Source organism: Rhinolophus hipposideros, assembly GCF_964194185.1.
Source record: "Rhinolophus hipposideros genome assembly, chromosome: 8".
NCBI classification, from domain to species: Eukaryota; Metazoa; Chordata; class Mammalia; order Chiroptera; family Rhinolophidae; genus Rhinolophus; species Rhinolophus hipposideros.
The window spans coordinates 77,325,723-77,342,444 of record NC_138054.1 but is presented as its reverse complement, the minus strand read 5'-3'; the positions used below and the strand labels follow the sequence as shown (position 1 = coordinate 77,342,444).

Below are 16,722 nucleotides of genomic sequence, written 5' to 3'. Positions count from 1 at the left end.
CCGGGGCCTCCTTTCCCTGGGAGCCCAGCCCGCCTGGCATCTCTGCTCGCCCCGCCAGGGGATGGGGCCGCCCCCCTGCAGACTCCGAGGCGACTCGGCCCCTCGTGACCGCTCTGCACAGCCTGGCGCCGCGGACCCCAGGATGAAGGGAGGCGAGGGGTACGCGGGCGAACAGGCCCCGCTGAACTCGGAGGCCGAGAGCCCCGCGGGCTCGGCCACGTACGGAGAGTTCGTGCACCGCGGCTACCTGGACCTTATGGGGGCCAGTCAGCATTCCCTGCGGGCGCTCAGCTGGCACCGCCTCTACCTCAGCCGTGCCAAGCTCCAAGCCTCTAGCTGCACGTCTGCCCTGCTCTCGGGCTTCGCCATGGTGGCCATGGGGGAGGTACAGCTGGAGAACAATTACCAATGTCTGCCCTGCCTGCTGGTGGCCTTCAGTGCCTGCACCACTGTGCTGGTGGCCGTGCACCTCTTTGCCCTCATGGTCTCCACGTGTCTGCTGCCCCACATCGAAGCTGTTAGTAACATCCACAACCTCAACTCTGTCCACCAGTCTCCACACCAGCGACTCCACCGCTATGTGGAGCTGGCCTGGGGCTTCTCCACTGCCCGGGGCACCTTCCTCTTCCTTGCTGAAGTTGTCCTGGTTGGCTGGGTCAAGTTCGTGCCCATTGGCGCCCCTGTGGGCACGCCAGCCCCCGTGGTACCACCCTCCCACGTGCCTGGGACTCTGCCACCCCTGGCCACCTCCTTTAGTCCCGCTTCCAAGCCATCCTCTGCTCCTGTGACCCCGCCACAGGCTGAGACGTCTGTGGCCTGCCCACCCCGGCAGGTCTGTGGCGGTGGGGCCCATGGACCAGGCTGGCAAGCAGCCATGGCCTCCACAGCAATCATGGTACCCGTAGGGCTTGTGTTTGTGGCTTTGCTCTGCATTTCTGCCGCTCCCTGGTAGCACACAAGACAGACCGCCACATGCAGGAGCTAGAGGAGCTGAGTCGCCTGCAGGGGGAGCTGCAGGCTGTGTGAGGCTGGTATGGCCACCGCTACAAACACTGCCTCCCTCCGGGTTCAACCAGAGATCCCAGGTCTGCCGACTGCTGCCCTGACTCTGCCTGGAGCCACTTCCTGAGGCCACTCTCAGGTAGAGACCAGATTCCTGCCAGCAGGGTCCTGTGGGCAGGGCCTCGGGGCAGCTCCCACATTCCAAGGGATTCTCCCTGTCAGCCTGCCCCATGGGCTTTGTACATTCTGCTCTATACTGGCTTGGAGGAGCGAGTGAAAAGTGCTCAGTCCAGGCTCCTGGGATAGGTGGAGGGGAGGCAGGGAGACCCTGGTCAGACCCTTGGTGCTGACCCTTAGCTACTTGCCCCTATACAGGACGTAGAGGTCTGGTGACACACCCTCCCAGCTGCCCAGAAGGCAGCAAACCCTTGCTTTTATTTTTGTAGAATCTATTTTGTGGTTACCATTTATTGGGAAGCTTTTCCCCATCCCCAGATTTGGATGGGTTCCACACTCTTGCTGTAGCTGCTGTAGAGAGGGGTTTGGGCGTTTCTGCCCTGGCATAGGTCCAGCCTCTCTTAGGAGGAGCCTCTCTATTTTTGGAAATTCAAGTGCCTGTCCAACTTCCCTAGACCCACACTTGATGCTTCTAGAACTGGTTCTCACTCTTCTGTGCCAGGATTGGGAGAGGGGGGCACAGGGGTCTTTGGAGACCAAGGGCCTGTGAGCCCCAGCCTGACTGCCTATCAAGGGTTGGGGTGAGGTTTTAAAGGAGAAGGTCCAGCCCCTCCTGAGCCTTTGGTATCCTGACACTGAATTTTTGATGCACTTTGTTTTGTATAATAAATTGTATTTCACAGAAGAAAAAAAAAAGAAACAACACACTTGTTTTCCAGGGGCAGAGAGAGGCAAAGGCTGGGGGGACCACCCTGTGCTCACATCTGTGCTCTGTGTGGTGCAGGGGCCTGGTCCAGAGGGCAGGGTCAAGTCCAGTGGGGCCCTGGGGTCTGGGTGATTGTTTGTCTCTGACCTGGATGTCTGCAGACTCCAGGACTTCTCACTCAGAGTTAGCTGGGGCAGTGCTTCTGCCCAAATTCAGTCCCTAGAGCTGACCCTGCCCCACCGCCCTTTGGCCAGAGAGTGGAGGTCACTGAGTGCAGGGGGCCACAGAGCTTGAGGCTACAGCAGTGACTAGGTTGACTTGTCCAGAGTGCTTTGCTCTGTGGGCCGAGGGTGACCCCTGAATTTCTAGAACATAGCACATCCTTTTGGCATTTCAAAATAGCTTGTTAAAGACTTAAAGAGGCTACGCAGTTCCTAGTTTTGTCCGTTTTCCAAACTTGATAAACCATGTTTTCTGGGAATACCAGTAGTTACCAAAGCTGGCACTTTAGGGCCAGGATTGGGGTGGAAGGACCATGGCATCACTCGCCTACTCTGTTCCGTGATCTCTCAAGACTCCACGGCCCTGTGGTCATTGTCAGTCTTGGAGAGGCCTTGAGCTGGGTGAGACAGCAGGGCTTAAGGGGTGGGGCCGGTTTTATCACTGGTACTTGACCCTCTGGTCATAGCCCCAGTGGACCATCCTGTGTGTCCAATAGGAAATCGGACAAGTCTAGTTTGTCTAATTGTCACTTTCCAAAGGGTGCCCATGAGGACAATAAAAGGGCTGTGGGGGCTGCAGGCAAGGTGAGGGCAGAGAGGGTCCTGGATACCTTCCAACTTGTTCATCAGTCAACTGGGCTGCTTGCTGGTCCTGCTCCGGCCTCCCTGTTGAAAGACACTGCTGTCTTGAGTTGCTAAGTAGTATCCTTTTGAACCCAGCTGGTCTCCAGTGTCCAAACAAGGGGACCCTATTCCTGTCCCAAGCAGGTAAGCTTGCCAGCTTGGGGGCCAACTTGCGAAGGTCAGCTTCCGGGTCCAGACCCACAGTTACTAGCTGTATGACCCACTGAGTTCCTTGATGCCTCTGAAACAAGGACTCCACACGAGGGTTGTTGGGAAGGCCAACAATGTAACAACCCTAGTGCTGTCCACACCAGAGACAGGTGGAGGGAACAGCAGGTCAGGGGCTGGGTGGAGACTGACAAATGCTCCAGGATTTGGGAAAACTGCAGGGATGGCCAGAGGCTGGCCAGCCTGCAGGCAGTGCACCTGGGCAGCAGGGGGAGTCCAGACAGCCAGACTTGAACCTCTCAAAATGACAGAAGCCACGTGTGAGACCTTTCTTAGGTACACTGCTGGGCTCTTCATCTACAACTCAGTGAACCTGAGGGGTGGGCATTATCGCTCTCATTTTAGCCTGACTTAGACCCCGCAACGCTAAGCTAGGCTGGACTCTCTGTCCTGCTTCCTGCTCTGGACAGCAGTCAGGCACATGGGACAGAAAGGACAGTATCAGAGTCAAGACAAGACAGACAACTTTATTTCTTTTGTGCTTGCAATTATAGTCATATTAGTATGTGGAACAACGAAGATGCAAACTGCTCAACAGAATATGACATGGAGTAGGCACTGCCCACAAAATTCCAGAGGCCCTCCTGCCCCCAACCCAACGTAAGATAAGCTTCTTTTAGCTGTCACCCCCGAGCCCCCATGCAGGGAGGGGGAAGTCTGCATGATGGGTCAGGGTGGCAGGTTATAAGGGGTAGAGCTGGGATTCAATCCCAGAAGGTAACTCCAAAGTCTTTGCTTTCCGCCTGACGCCAGGGGCGGAAAGGGACAGATCAGGCCAGCTGGGGATCTAGTAGGAGAATGTGGGCACCATGGCCCAGTGAAATGCACTTGGTCCAGGAACCAGTCAGCCAAGGCAGAGGAGCCAGAGGGCACTGCCTTCCCTAAAGGGGGTCTTGGTCCCCCTCTTCATTCTGCAGGCTGTGCTTCTTTCAGACGGGGTGGTGGCCACGGGGCCTGGCGGGGGTTAGCAGTACACCTGGAGCAGGGGTGCCCCTGAGGAGTCTGTGTCAGTGCCCTGGAAGGACGAGTCGTGGCTGGCTGGGTATCCTGAGGGGGAAGGGAAGAGGAAAGAGAGACTCAGAGAGGAGAAGGAGGTCATCCCGGTCCCACGGGCAGGGAGAAGCCTGCTGAGAAGGAGCAGAGTGGGACTTGAGCCTCCATCAGTCAGACCTACCTAGGTGGCCCACTCAATTTCTTGACCTCTAAACCCCATCCTCGCTCTCTCTAAAAGGGTAACGACTCTGCTCCTGGGCTTGTTATGACGGCCAAGAAGACAGCAGTAGAAAGCACACAGTGCCTTTTCAGCACCAGGCTGGATGGCCTCCCGCCCTCCACTTACCCCTCCCCACCACCAGTGACCTGGCATTAGAGGCTGTGGTCTCATCGCTTCCAGCTTGCCTGTTCTGGGCACCTGACCCCTGCTGGTTATCTTCCAGATGAACCCTTTAAGCCAGCTTGAAGGATTAGGATGGCATCTGTGGCTTCTCATCCCTTTCTGATATCTCATCTCATCCCACCCCAGGAGAGAGCTGGGAGAGGGTGGCATGGGGAGGCCCCTGGGGCAGTTCCCTGTCCTCCTCACTCCTCCTCAGGTCAGGACCAAACCTGGGGTTCCATAAGGCCTCAGCTTCCTGGCGATGGCGTCTGCAGTCGTCTCCTGGGAGATCTGCACTGTGAGTTCTAGGAAGGGAACATGAGGGGGGCGGCGGTCATCATCACGTCCTTTTAGCCCTCCTCCCCACTTCTGCCCCCAGCCCAACGAGGGAGGCGCACTCAGCCCTGGCCAGGCTAGAGAAACATTTAAAACCAAGACACAGATACATCCCATGCATGTGCAGTGGTGGGTGGTGGGGTTTTGACTGGGCCAGGACAGGGCAGAGATCCCAATTCATATGGGTTCCTGTCCTGTTAAGCGGGCCAGGCCTGGAAGCGACTCTGGCAGGTGACAGTAAGGATGGAAGGAGCCTGTTAGGGGACACAAAGGAGTTAAGAAAAAAAGAGGAAAAGGAGGAAGAAGAGCGGGGACTGGCTGAGAGGGGTGGACCCACAGCGGCCAAAGACCCCAGTGCAACCCTCCTGTGGCCAGAGGCTCCGCCATTCTGCCCGTGGGCCCTGTGGGGCCCCACCTACCATCCTGGCTGAGCCCCGAGCCCACCATAGTCTCATGGCCACTGTCAGGGGCAGCGGCAGCCGGAGGAAGAGGCCGGGTTGAGCGCCCTTCTGCGGTCTGCGGGCGGCTGCGGCTCTTGCGGGTGCTGATGCGGATGATGCCCCGTACAAGACGGCCCTCGGCGTCCTGCTCATCCAGGTGGTAATCCTGGGTGATGCTGCTGATAAGGTCCGAGATCTTACTGGTCTTCTCCAGGAACACGGTGTCGGACGTGCACTTGGCCAGCTCGTCGATCTGGTGCACGCTGAACAGCTCTGTCAGCTTCTTGAAGATGAGCACATCAATCTCTCGGCTCGACATGGAGCCGCTGCCCATCTCAGGCAGGTCCAGGTCCGACTCGTGGAAGGAGTAGTATTCCTCCGAGCCCCGGGGGCTGCTGGCAAGAGTGCTCGGCAGGCTGTGCCGCAGGGGCGGGGGCTCGGCCAGGGGCTCCTTGCAGCAGGAGTCCGCATCAGGGGCAGGGGACGTGGTGCTGCGGTAGGGATAGACAGGGATACCTTTGAGCTTGACGTCGGGGTAGCTGAAGCTGCTGCCCATGGTTGACTTGAGCCTCTGGCCATCCCGCCGACTGGGGGGTGCGCAGTCGGGGCTCGGGGGCACTCCGTTGTGCTCTTTGGCCCAGTTGGCTTCCGCAGCCCCCTCAGGGGAGTCCCCGGTGGACAAGCAGGGGCTGCAGCCTCGTACACAGGCTCCGCAGCGCTGGAGGCAACCCCGGCAACGGCGGAAGCAGAAGGCAGCCCGGCACCAGTCCCACACCCAGGGCCGCCAGAGCAGGCAGCAGGCTGGGGGCTCTGCAGCAGGCTCAGCAGAGCCAGAGATGAAGGTAAGGCTCTCGGGCCCATGGTGGCCAGGATCCTTGGGGTCTGGCCTACGGGTGCGGCGGCTTGGTGGGAGCTGAGACGGCTCATCATAGGTCTCCAGGCATAGCTCTGTTGGCTGCTCCCAGGGTCCCAAGCGTGGGGGCCCAGATGATGGGCGGGGGTGTCCAGGACGGGGCATGGCTCATTACATGGTTTGCTGCAGCCAGGCACCTATGGGGAGAGGCCAGGAAGGAGTCAGGATCAGAGGTCAGGGGCAAGCTCCTGCTGTGACCTGAGGAGCTTCAGACTTCTGGTTTTTGAGAGGCCTGCGAGGTGGCCGGGCCCAAGTACGCCCACGTATACTCATCTAGTGTTCTCTCCGTTCCCAAGGAGGAAGTTCTCTCTGCGGTCTAACCTACATGGGAAAATCTCCTAAGACTTCACACACATTAGAATGACTACTATTGGAAAAACAGAAAATGGCAAGGATGTGGAGAAGGTGGGACTCATGTGCATTGCTGGTGGGAATGTAGAACGGCGCAGCTGGTGTGGAAAACAATAAGATGGTTCCTCAAAAAATTCACCATCGAATTACAATATGATCCAGCAATTCCACTTCTGGGTATATACAAAAGGACTGGAAACAGGGACTCGAACATATATTTGTACACCAATGTTCACAGCAGCATTATTCACAACAAGCAAAGGTGGAAACAACCCAAAGGTCCGTTGACAGATGAATGAATAAACAAAACATAGTATACACATACAATGAAATATTATTCAGCTCTAAAAAGGAATGCATTTTGATTCATGCTACAACAGACGAGCCTTGAGACATTGTGCTAAGTGAAATAAGCCAGACATAAAAGGACAAATATGTATGGTCCCACTTATATGAAATATCTAGTCAAATTTATAGAAACAGAAAGTAGATGGTTGTTGCCAGGGATTGGGGGGAGGGAGAATGGGAAGTTAGTGTTTAATGGGTAGAGTTTCAGTTTGAGAAGATGGAAAAGTTCTGGAGATGGATGATGGTGATGATTACACAACAATGTGAATGTGTTTAATGCCACATGATTGTATGGTTAAGATGATTTTTTAAAAACTTAAAATGGTAAATTTTATTTTATGTATATTTTATCATATAAAAAGAAAAATTTCCTGGGACCTCATTTCTGGGGAATGATCTCCCCCAGTTTCTTCCCACTATGGTAAGCCCACCCAGCATGAGCCTCTATTTTACTATAAGACAGGATCTTATATTAATTTTTGCTCCAAAAGACACATTAGAGCTGATTGTCCGGCTAGGTCTTATTATCGGGGAAACACGGTAGTTACCACCTTCTCTTTCTTCCCCTCCGCCTTCAAATCAGACATAGGAATGTAACAGGTACACCGTCAATATTTCAGTCTGGCTCAGATTTGTTCTCCTGGAAACATTTAACACCAAGCAGCTTTGCTTCCTTTGATTAGACAAGAAAGCCGAGCCACAAAATACATCTTCTTTCCCTTTTTAACTTGGTTGCCAGCAACTCAGAGCTAAGTCTTTACTCATTTCATAAACACAGAACCAGGCACTGTGTTAGGTACAGCAGAACCAAAGATGCACGAACTACCGATCCTGTTCTTGTAATTCACACATGATTTTGTAGGGAAAACAGATGCTTAAAAGCTTGTAAGTTGGAATGTGGATGAGGCATTATCAGAGTAAATAACCACCAGAGGGAGTCAGGGGATATTATATAGAGATGTATTTGGAAGGGTCCCTGAAGACATATAGGGGTTTGCAGGGCAGTAACAATCCTTAGCCTGGATTTTCTAAGCTATTGATCCTTTATCTTTTTATTCCTGATTTAAGGGCACTGGGGTCCTAGAACTGGTGATATGTGAGGAACCTGGGACTGGGTGTCAGGCTATCTGTGTTCCAGTCCCAGTTCTGGCTCTAATAGGCAATGTGCTTTGAGCGAATCAGTACCACCTCTCTAAACAGGGCCACCATCACCTTTCATCCAGATACTGTCAAGGCCCCCATTCTGGCCACCTCCATTCCTTTCTATTTGCTGTAGCCAGTGAGAAACAAACAACTCCCCCACCCCAAATCTGGAGAAATCTGGCAAAGATCACTTTAATCAAATGATCAAAGTTAACGTCACCAATAATGGGATGTACTGACATCATGTGCCTCCTGATACTGTGCACTAAGAAGGCTATAACATCACTTATGAAGTATTCTGCCAAAAATGCATAACCTGAATGTTATCATGAGGAAACATGAGACAAGCCCAAGTTGAGGGATATGACAAGTAAATGCAATGTATGATTCTGGACGAGATCCTGGATCAAGAGGAAAAACTGGAAATTGAATAATGTGGGTAACTGGTGAAATTTAAAAATTGACTGTATACTATTTTATAATATTACGTTAATGTTAACTTTCCTGAATTTGATTACTATGGTTACATAATATTCTTATTCTGAGGAAATATACACTGAAGCATTTAGGGATAAAGGAGCATGATGTCTGCAAGTTAATCTCAAAGGTTCCCTCCAAATCAGAATAAGGGTGGGAGGGAAGGAGGGAATGTTAGCCATGGTTAATGGGGATGAGGAGGGCGCAGGAGTTCTTTAACTACGTCTGCAACTTTTCAACGCACTTCCTGGCCCCCACTCAGCACTCCTTCTCCAAGGATCCTTCAGAACCCCAAGTCAGATGGGAGCCCTTCTCCCCACAGCCTTCTGCTGGGCTCTGTTCAGCTGAGTTGGCCTTGAACCCATTGAAGACAAGCCTATGTGACCTTAAGGGGCAGGGACTGTGTCTGATTCCTTTCTGCCTCAGCGTCTGGAACAGGGTTGAGTACAGTAAGTGCTTCAGGGGACTGGCACATTCTCTATGACCGCAGGGTAGAACCAGGACCACTGGGTGGAAAGAAAAAGGACTTAGGCTCCAGGCTGACCAGAGTGGGGGGAGCAGTGTCTGGAGGGGGGTATTTGTGTGTGAAATCCCCTCTCCAAAGGTGAGCAAAATGAAATTGGAATAGTTCCTCACAGCACCGAGGGGCAAGTGGTTAAAAACCTTTGGCTTGGTTTGAGCAATGTGGCGGTGGGAATGGATTAATTTATTCACTCAATTAACAACTATTAACTGAGGGCCTACTGTCTGCCAGACACTGTTCTAAATTCTGTGGACAGTGGTAAAAAGACAAAATTCCCTAACCTCAGGAGTTTGCATTCTAGTGAAAGTTAATTATTGATGGCTTATATTGTTCTAAGTGCTTTAAATATATTAAACTAATTCTCACAACTCTATTTGCAGGTATTATTATTATTGTTACTATACTGAGGCACAGAGAGGTTCAATAAGTTGTCCAAAGCCACATATCTATTTGTACCCAACCAGCGTGGCCCAGACTCTTATCCACTACCCCATCCCGTCAATTACTCGGGAGGAGGGGGCAGTCAAAGTGGCCAGCGGCCAGCTCCATGGACATTCCTGTGTCTGAGGAGAGTCCAAAAAGGGAGCCCTGAATCTTTGAGGCTCAGGCCTTGAATGAGGAAGGTGAGCGTATCTACACTGTTTCCACCACACTGAGCTCTGGGGTACCTGTGGTTTGTGAAAACAACAGGGGGTCACTGATGATGGATAGCCTAGTTAACTGTCTCCTCTTCCACCTCTAAGGCTTTAGGATTCACCACTATTCATTAAATTCATCCAACAAATATTTAGTGAGCACCTACCATGTGCCTAGCACTGTGCCAAAAGCTGGGGAAACAGCAGTGAATGGGCCAGAAACAGGCTCCAGCCAAGAGGACTTTTGCTTTATTTAACACTCACAATATCCTTGTAAGTATATCTCTGTTATATAGAAGCCCAGAGACATCTAGCTGGAAAAGGATGGAGGAGGATTTGTACTGTGGTCCGCCAGACTCCGGAGCCCACGCACTTCGTTCTGTGCCACACATCTCGAATGGCAGTGGGATGGAGGAAAGGGGAACAAAAGGTGAGATAAGGACAGTGCCTGGCCTCAGTTATCCCCTCCTCTTTAAGCCCTGAACCCTCCTGAAGTCAAACTCAGCCCATTTTGTCTAGGCTATATCTCCCCCTAGGTGCTGTTGCCCCCACCTCCAAAATCTTAGGAACACTGGACATTTGGTTTTGTGAGGGGAGGTCCCCTGCTCTTACTGTGGTCTGGGGCAAGATTCTAGGCCTGTTTTCTCATCTTTAACAAGGGGACAGCTGAATATCTTCATGGTCCATGGGAGGTTTAAATGAGATACTGCATGTAGGGGGTTTAGCACCCGGGAGGGACTGGACTGGGCACCCCAAGGCACTGCAGGGCTATTCCTCAGGGTCCCGGGCTCCACACTCCCCAAACTTTCTATTGATGCTCTTCCCCTCCCCCTTAGTCCCTGAGAACACACACACTCAAGGGTCTGTCTCCCTACCGTCCCCCTCCTCCTAAAGTCTCCAGGACAATCCCGGCTGCACGGGCCTCTGCCCCACCCCCGTGCCCAGTCGAGTCTTGCACACCCGCCCGGAGGGACACACCAGATGAAACAGCCGTCGGCTCTCGCCCCGGGTATCAATGCACCTTCGATCTCCTGCCCCAAAGGCTCAGCCCCCAGGCTCGCATCCGCGGGCACCTGGTCCCGGGACAAGTGAGAGCCGGACCCCAGCACTGCCCCTAAGACTAGCACAACCCCTACACCAGCAGTGCCCTGAGGGCGAACACCACCCTCTCCAGCTGCAGGGGTCCTCCGTCCAACGGCGGACCCAGCGTCTCTCCCGCCCTGACACTGTTCCTCAGGGTGTGCATGGCCCCCACCCCTAGCCACCGCAGCCCTTAGGGCGAGCACTGTCTCCCTGACTTCACTCTGCTAGCCCGGCCCAGGCGCCCGCTCAGGCCGCTCCCCGGCCCGGCCCGCGCACCCCGGAAGTGGGAGGGTGGTTCCCTGAGAACCGGCCCCGGGACCCTCCCTCGTCCGGGAGCAGCCTCAGGGGTCTCTACACACTGGTATCGCCCTTTTACGCGCTCCCTCGGGCCCGCGCGGGGCTTACCTGTCCCGCCAGGTGAGCGGCCTCCGGCTCGGCCCCTCCCCCCGCCCCCCTCGCCGCTCACCTGGGGCGCATGTGAGCGTCTCGCGGGAGCGCTGCACGGGCCGCCGCTGGGGACACACTTCCTGCCTCCGCGAAGCGCCGCCGCCGCACACCTGGGCCAAGGCCCCGCCCCGGGGGCTGGGCGGGCACCGTGGCCTGGCCTAGGCCCTCGGCCGGCAGAGTCGAGAGCCGCGCTCTGCCTAGTCCAGGTGAGGGAGGCCTGGCGGGCAGAGTGGACAGACGCTTGGGCCCAGTCTCTTCTTTTGTCAAAAGGGCAGGTGGTCCTAGCATCTCTGAGCTTCTGGGGAGCGCTTGCTAGGCCTTAAAGACCCAGCGCGAAGGGCATGTCTCCTGGGACGCCTACCCTGACTCCTAGGCCTGTCTGTTTTTCTGTTATATAGAACAGTTCTCCGTATTTCTTTATCATGATGCTCAGCATACTGTTGTTTTCTTGTTTTCTGTCTCCTCCTTTAGCCTCTGACCTTGAAGAGACAGTCTGGACTTGTTCCCAAGGCTTCCTGGTGCCTAGCGCAGGACCTGGCACATCGTAGATGCTCAGCAGATGTTCTAGATCGAATGAACCACTGGCTCCGATTTCTTGCTTTGCCCTGAGGCAGAACTGGGGGCCTTGGTTCTCTGCTAGCTGGTCAGTTTACTATTTCTATCCTGGAACATCTGCAGAAGAGAGTACCTCTATTTGGGGGCCTGGGAGCAGGAGGAAGAGGGGGCTTGGCTATGGAGTCCTGAAAGACACATCCCACATCAGCAGAAATGGCCAAAATGGGCCAGGATCACCCCATGTCACAGGGTCTCTCTACAAGAGGCAACATCACTGAGTGGCAAGAAGTCAGGGCTCAGACTCTTCTGGTTCCTGCTCCCCTCAATAACAATAAGTGAATAGCAACAATAGCACCAACAAATAAGTGACTTTTAGGGAGCATCTTCAGGATCCATGCTAAACGCCTTACTTGCAGAGTATTATTTAATCCTTCCACTAGTCTGGGAGGTGGGCAGATGTTATTATTCACATTTTACAGATAAGGAAACTGAGGATTAGAAAGGGGAAATTATTTGCTCAGGCAGTTGGCACAAACTGTGACTTAGGGCAAGGTACTTTCCTTCTCTATGCCTCCTCTGTGGAGATAATAAATAGTACCTCTCTCCGACTGGGATAATTAAAAAAGATAATGGATGCAAAGTGAGATAAAAGCTATGGGAAGAGATGACTGGGGTAAGGTTTGGTAAGTGGGAGGAATTCAGTACTGCCAAGCTCCATTCTCCTCCAGGTACCAAAGATATAGGACCTCTCAGCCTCAGGCCTCCTTTCGCCTCCCAGCTCCCAGATGGAAATACTGCCAATTAGGGCAGAGCCCTTTGTCTGTCCTGTTTGGGTTGCCAAGCCCTGTCCTTGCCCAGCCAGGGTGGGACACTTCTTAGAAGATGATTCCTGCAGCAACTAGGGGATTTCTTTCCCTATCTCACCTCTCGGGGCACCATCATCTCATTCCACAGGTGCCCTACCAAGTGCACACAGTAGGTGTTCAGTTTCCACCAAAGACCCTTCGTAGTAACCCCTTCCACCACATCTTCTCCACTTTCTCACCTGGGGCAAGTGGCATGTGTCCTCATTTGGAGCTCAGAAAGTAAGTCACATCGTGTACAGTTGAACATTTCTGTACCCTAAGATTTAGCAAGTCCATTCTTGAGGTAGAAGAATTGCACACATGCACCAGGAGATGTGTATAAGAATGGAAGTAGAAACATGGTTCACAGTAGGCCCAAACCAAAAACATCCAAATGCCATTGACAGGAGATAAAGAATGAAAAACAGCAATTATGGCTGGATCATGATGATATACTGAGTGAAAAAATGCAAATCCCAGAAGAGTACATATGGAATGGCATCCTTTTATAAGGTTCAAATACAACTAGAACTACTATGCTTAGGCATAATATTGGGTTAAATCATATGAAATTACTGTTTTTTGACCTAGAAAAACAGCAAATTCATAAGGTTCAGCCTAATTTATGTGTGAAAAAAATATTTAAAAGAGCAAGAGAATGAGCAACACAAAGTTCAGAATCATGATTATCTGGGGATGGGTTAGCCCATTAGGAGATTCAATTTTTAGTAATGTTTTGGTTCTTGGGTTGGATCAAGGTTCAAGGATTTTCATTTTTGAATGAATGAAGAAAAAGTAAAAATTTATGCTCTAAATAATTAAGGGCACTGTCACTTGCAAAGTTCTCAAGGTAGCAAAACTGTGAGAGTCTAGAGTCTTATTTAGTTTTCCTCCATTCATTTATTCTTTTTTTTTTTTTTTTTTTAAATTTAAGGAGGGTGCAGCTCACAGTGGCCCATGCAGGGATCGAACTGGCAACCTTGGTGTTATTAACACCACTCTCTAACCAACTGAGCTAACTGGCCACTCACTCATTCTTTTTTCTTTTTTTAAGTATTTTTTTTTTTAAGATTAAGGTATAATTTACATATAGTCAAATTCACCTTTTTAGTTTATAGTTCTGTGAGTTTTGAAAAATGCATACAGTTACATAACCACTACCACAATCAAGATGTAGATCATTTCCACACCCCAACAAAATTCCTCTAAACCCGTCTGTAGTCAATCCCTCCCCTCAACCCCAGTCCTTGGCAACCACTGATCTTTTTTCCGTCCCCATCCATACAAGTAGTTTTGTTTTTTCCAGAACATGTTTAATGGTGAAAGTGCGGAACTGCACTACAAAATTCTCATTCTGTGGTACCTAAAATGCTGTAGATTAATAAGTAAGAACATGATGACTGAAGCAGCTTGGAACTGATTTCTTTACCTAGAAAGAAAAAGAAAAAGAAAAAGAAAGAAGGAAAATATGACCTCTGAACCTCTAGCTGTACTTTCGGATGTGTGGGGGGTACTTCCTCTGGATTCCCAGCCTTGCTTCTTGCCAGCTTGCGGCCTTGGAGAAACCACTTCCCTTTTCCTCATCAGTAAAATGGGAATGATAATATTTCCCCTTCTAGAGTGTTTTGTGGAGTGTTTTGCAAAAGGCACAAGTTAGCTGTTATTCTAATAACCACAGTCACATTGAAACCTCTCTCTTTCTCTGCCCCTTTCCCGCCCACATGCAAACACACTGGCCCCTGTGTGTTCATACTGAAAAACTCTGTCAAAAACCGATGACACTCCAGGTATATACCCAAAAGAATTGAAAACAGGGACTCAGACAGATACTTATGTGCCAGTGTTCACTGCAGCATTATTCACAATAATCAAAAAGTGGAAACAGGGGGCACCGGTTAGCTCAGTTGGTTAGAGCACAGTACTCTTAACAAGGTTATCTGTTTGATCCCCACATGGGCCACTGTGAGCTGCGCCCTCCACAACTAGATTGAAACAACTACTTGACTTGGAGCTGATGGGTCCTGAAAAACACGCTTAAAATAAATAAAAGTTAAAAAAAAAAACAAATTCAAAAAAAGAAAGAAAGGTGGAAACAACTCAAGTGTCCATCAACAGATAAATGGATAAACAAAATGTGGTGTATTACATATAATGGAATATTATTCAGCCTTAAAAAGAATGATATTCTGATACATGCCACAACATAGATAAACCTTGAAGATATTATGCTAAGTGAAATAAGTCAGACACAAAAGGACAAATATTGTGATTCTACTTATATTAAATATTTAGAATAGACAAATTTATAGAGACAGAAATTAGTAGTTACCAGGGGCTGGAGGGAGGGGGGATGCGGAGTTTTTGCTTAATGGGTGCAGTTTTTATTGGGGATAATGAAAAATTTTGGAAATAGATAATGGTGATGATTGCACAACAGTGCGAATGTAATTAATGCCACTGAATTATACACTTAAAAATGTTTAAAATGGCAAACTTTATATATATGTATACATATGTATATATGTATTTTTAAACACAACTTTAAAAACACAAGGTACCTTATGGGTCCACCATTCAGCATAACAAAGGAAAGAGGTCTACGGGAGTGAATTCATGAAATAACAATCTACCTCTCCTGTGCACTTCCCTTTACAGCCTACAAAGCAAACACTTTTTAATGTGTTCCTTATAGCAGTTCTAGGTAGGCACATTCACTTTACAGATGAGGAAACTAAGGCTCATCAAGGTCCGAAGGCCCTACTGTGACTGAGTAGAGGAGCTGGGTGGAAACTATTCTTCTGGCTCCCAGTACAATGCTCCTTCCTGTGCCCTCCCCCCAGCTGTAAGGCTGCATTTGGGCTTCTTTCTAAACAGAAAGGCCTGCCTCTCTAACCAGAGCCACCCGAGCTCAGTTTTACCTCTTGGCCATGATTGGGGGCTATTGTCCTTACCCTTTGCTTCCACCACTGTTGCTTTTCTATGTTCAATGTTAACTTTTCTGGTCTTCTTCCTTGACCATCATTCAGGTTCTTGGGCTGGGGGGATGGAGGTGGGGGTGGGGGAGACGGGTGTGTGTGTCAAGGATGGCTGGGGCTCTGGCGTGTGCTATTGGATGGATGGAGATGACTGGGAAGATAAGTTGGGATATAAAAGTGTAAACTTGGTGTTGAATCTGAGGACTTGTGAGATAGCCCAGAAATATGATTGTACATGTGGGTGACATTCAGAGTAATATTTAGAAGCTATAAGACCTGCAGCTTTAGGTGTGGGGAGGAGCAGTGGTTCAGGGGAGTGTGGATGCCTGGGTGTCTGCTCCTTGTCTCTCGTGTGCTTCTTCCATCGGGGGCACTAGGGGGCAGCACGCAACAGCATAAATTGTGGGAACTTCGGAGTCACAGGATCCGAGTTGGAGTCCTAGGAGCACCCCTGTTTAGCTGCCCTGTGAATTTAACCTCTTTGAGCCTCGGCATTTCTCATCTGAAAATGTGTTTAATGTGAGATAGGATAATACAGTGATTCGTAGTGTGAACTCTGGAGTCAGAGGGCTAGAATGTGTGCCCCAACTCTGCACTTACTAGCTGGGTAACTTTGGCCAACTTATGGACGTTCTCTGTGCCCCTGATACTTTGCCTATAAAGTGAAAGTAGTAATAGTTTCATGTGGTGATCACATTAGAGGCTGGCACATAGAAAGTGCTAAAAAAATAATAGCTATTTGATTTTAACCCCTTCTTCCTGACCCCTTCCCTGCCTCTCCAGGGTCAGCACTCTCTGAAAGTAAGACCAGCACCTCTGAGAATAAGCAGGAGAACAAATTACTACTACTGACTATGACCACCTACTACATGTTAAATGTATCATGTGCCTTATTCCTCACAATAACTCAGTGAATAGGCTAAGAAAACAGAGGCTCAGAGATTTAAGCCACTTGCCCAAGACCACACAAGTAAGTGGCAGTAAGTAAGTAGTAAGTGGCAGAGCCCAGATATGAGCCCAAGTCTATTCTGTTCAGAGGCTGAGCTCTTGGCCATCACTCTTCTGGGTACCTCAGAAACTGGGCCCTGGAGATTGCCTCAGGCCCTACCAGAATCCCCTAACAGGGATTCTCTCCTCAAGAATTCCCTTCTGTAATCAACTCCAATTCTGCCTACCATACCTCTCTTTCCCAGATAGAATTTCCTGGAATTCTGAATGGAATAAATGGACTGGAACCAATTGAAAGGAAACACTGTGAAGTGAAAAGGTAGAGGGTGAGCGGAATTGGAATGTGGGAGTTGGGGTTGTCCCCGGCTTC

The 16,722-nt window shown here is 50.6% G+C and overlaps 2 protein-coding genes across 5 annotated transcripts in view; one reads left to right on the top strand and one right to left on the bottom strand.

Moving 5' to 3' along the window:
• Positions 1-142: 142 nt before the first annotated feature.
• On the top strand, positions 143-952 carry LOC308500448 (protein orai-3-like; the record flags this gene model as incomplete). The annotated part of the gene is made up of 1 exon (XM_081055313.1): positions 143-952. The coding sequence occupies one exon, from the start codon at positions 143-145 to the stop codon at positions 950-952; it is 810 nt and encodes a 269-aa protein (XP_080911439.1).
• Positions 953-3,401: 2,449 nt separating this feature from the next.
• The window catches only part of KDF1 (keratinocyte differentiation factor 1), a 29,835-nt gene continuing 16,514 nt past the window's right edge, over positions 3,402-16,722 (bottom strand). For 2 of the 4 annotated variants that reach the window (XM_081056318.1, XM_081056319.1), the window contains exons 2-4: positions 5,089-6,159; positions 4,564-4,638; positions 3,402-4,005 (exon numbers count right to left, since the gene is read on the bottom strand). In XM_081056318.1, the coding sequence (XP_080912444.1) occupies positions 3,923-4,005; positions 4,564-4,638; positions 5,089-6,127 (1,197 nt within the window). In that variant the 5' untranslated portion in view covers positions 6,128-6,159 and the 3' untranslated portion in view covers positions 3,402-3,922. Of the gene's footprint in view, positions 4,006-4,563; positions 4,639-5,088; positions 6,160-10,987; positions 11,043-16,722 lie in introns of those variants that run through there. The other 2 variants (XM_081056317.1, XM_081056320.1) reach the window with 2 other exon arrangements.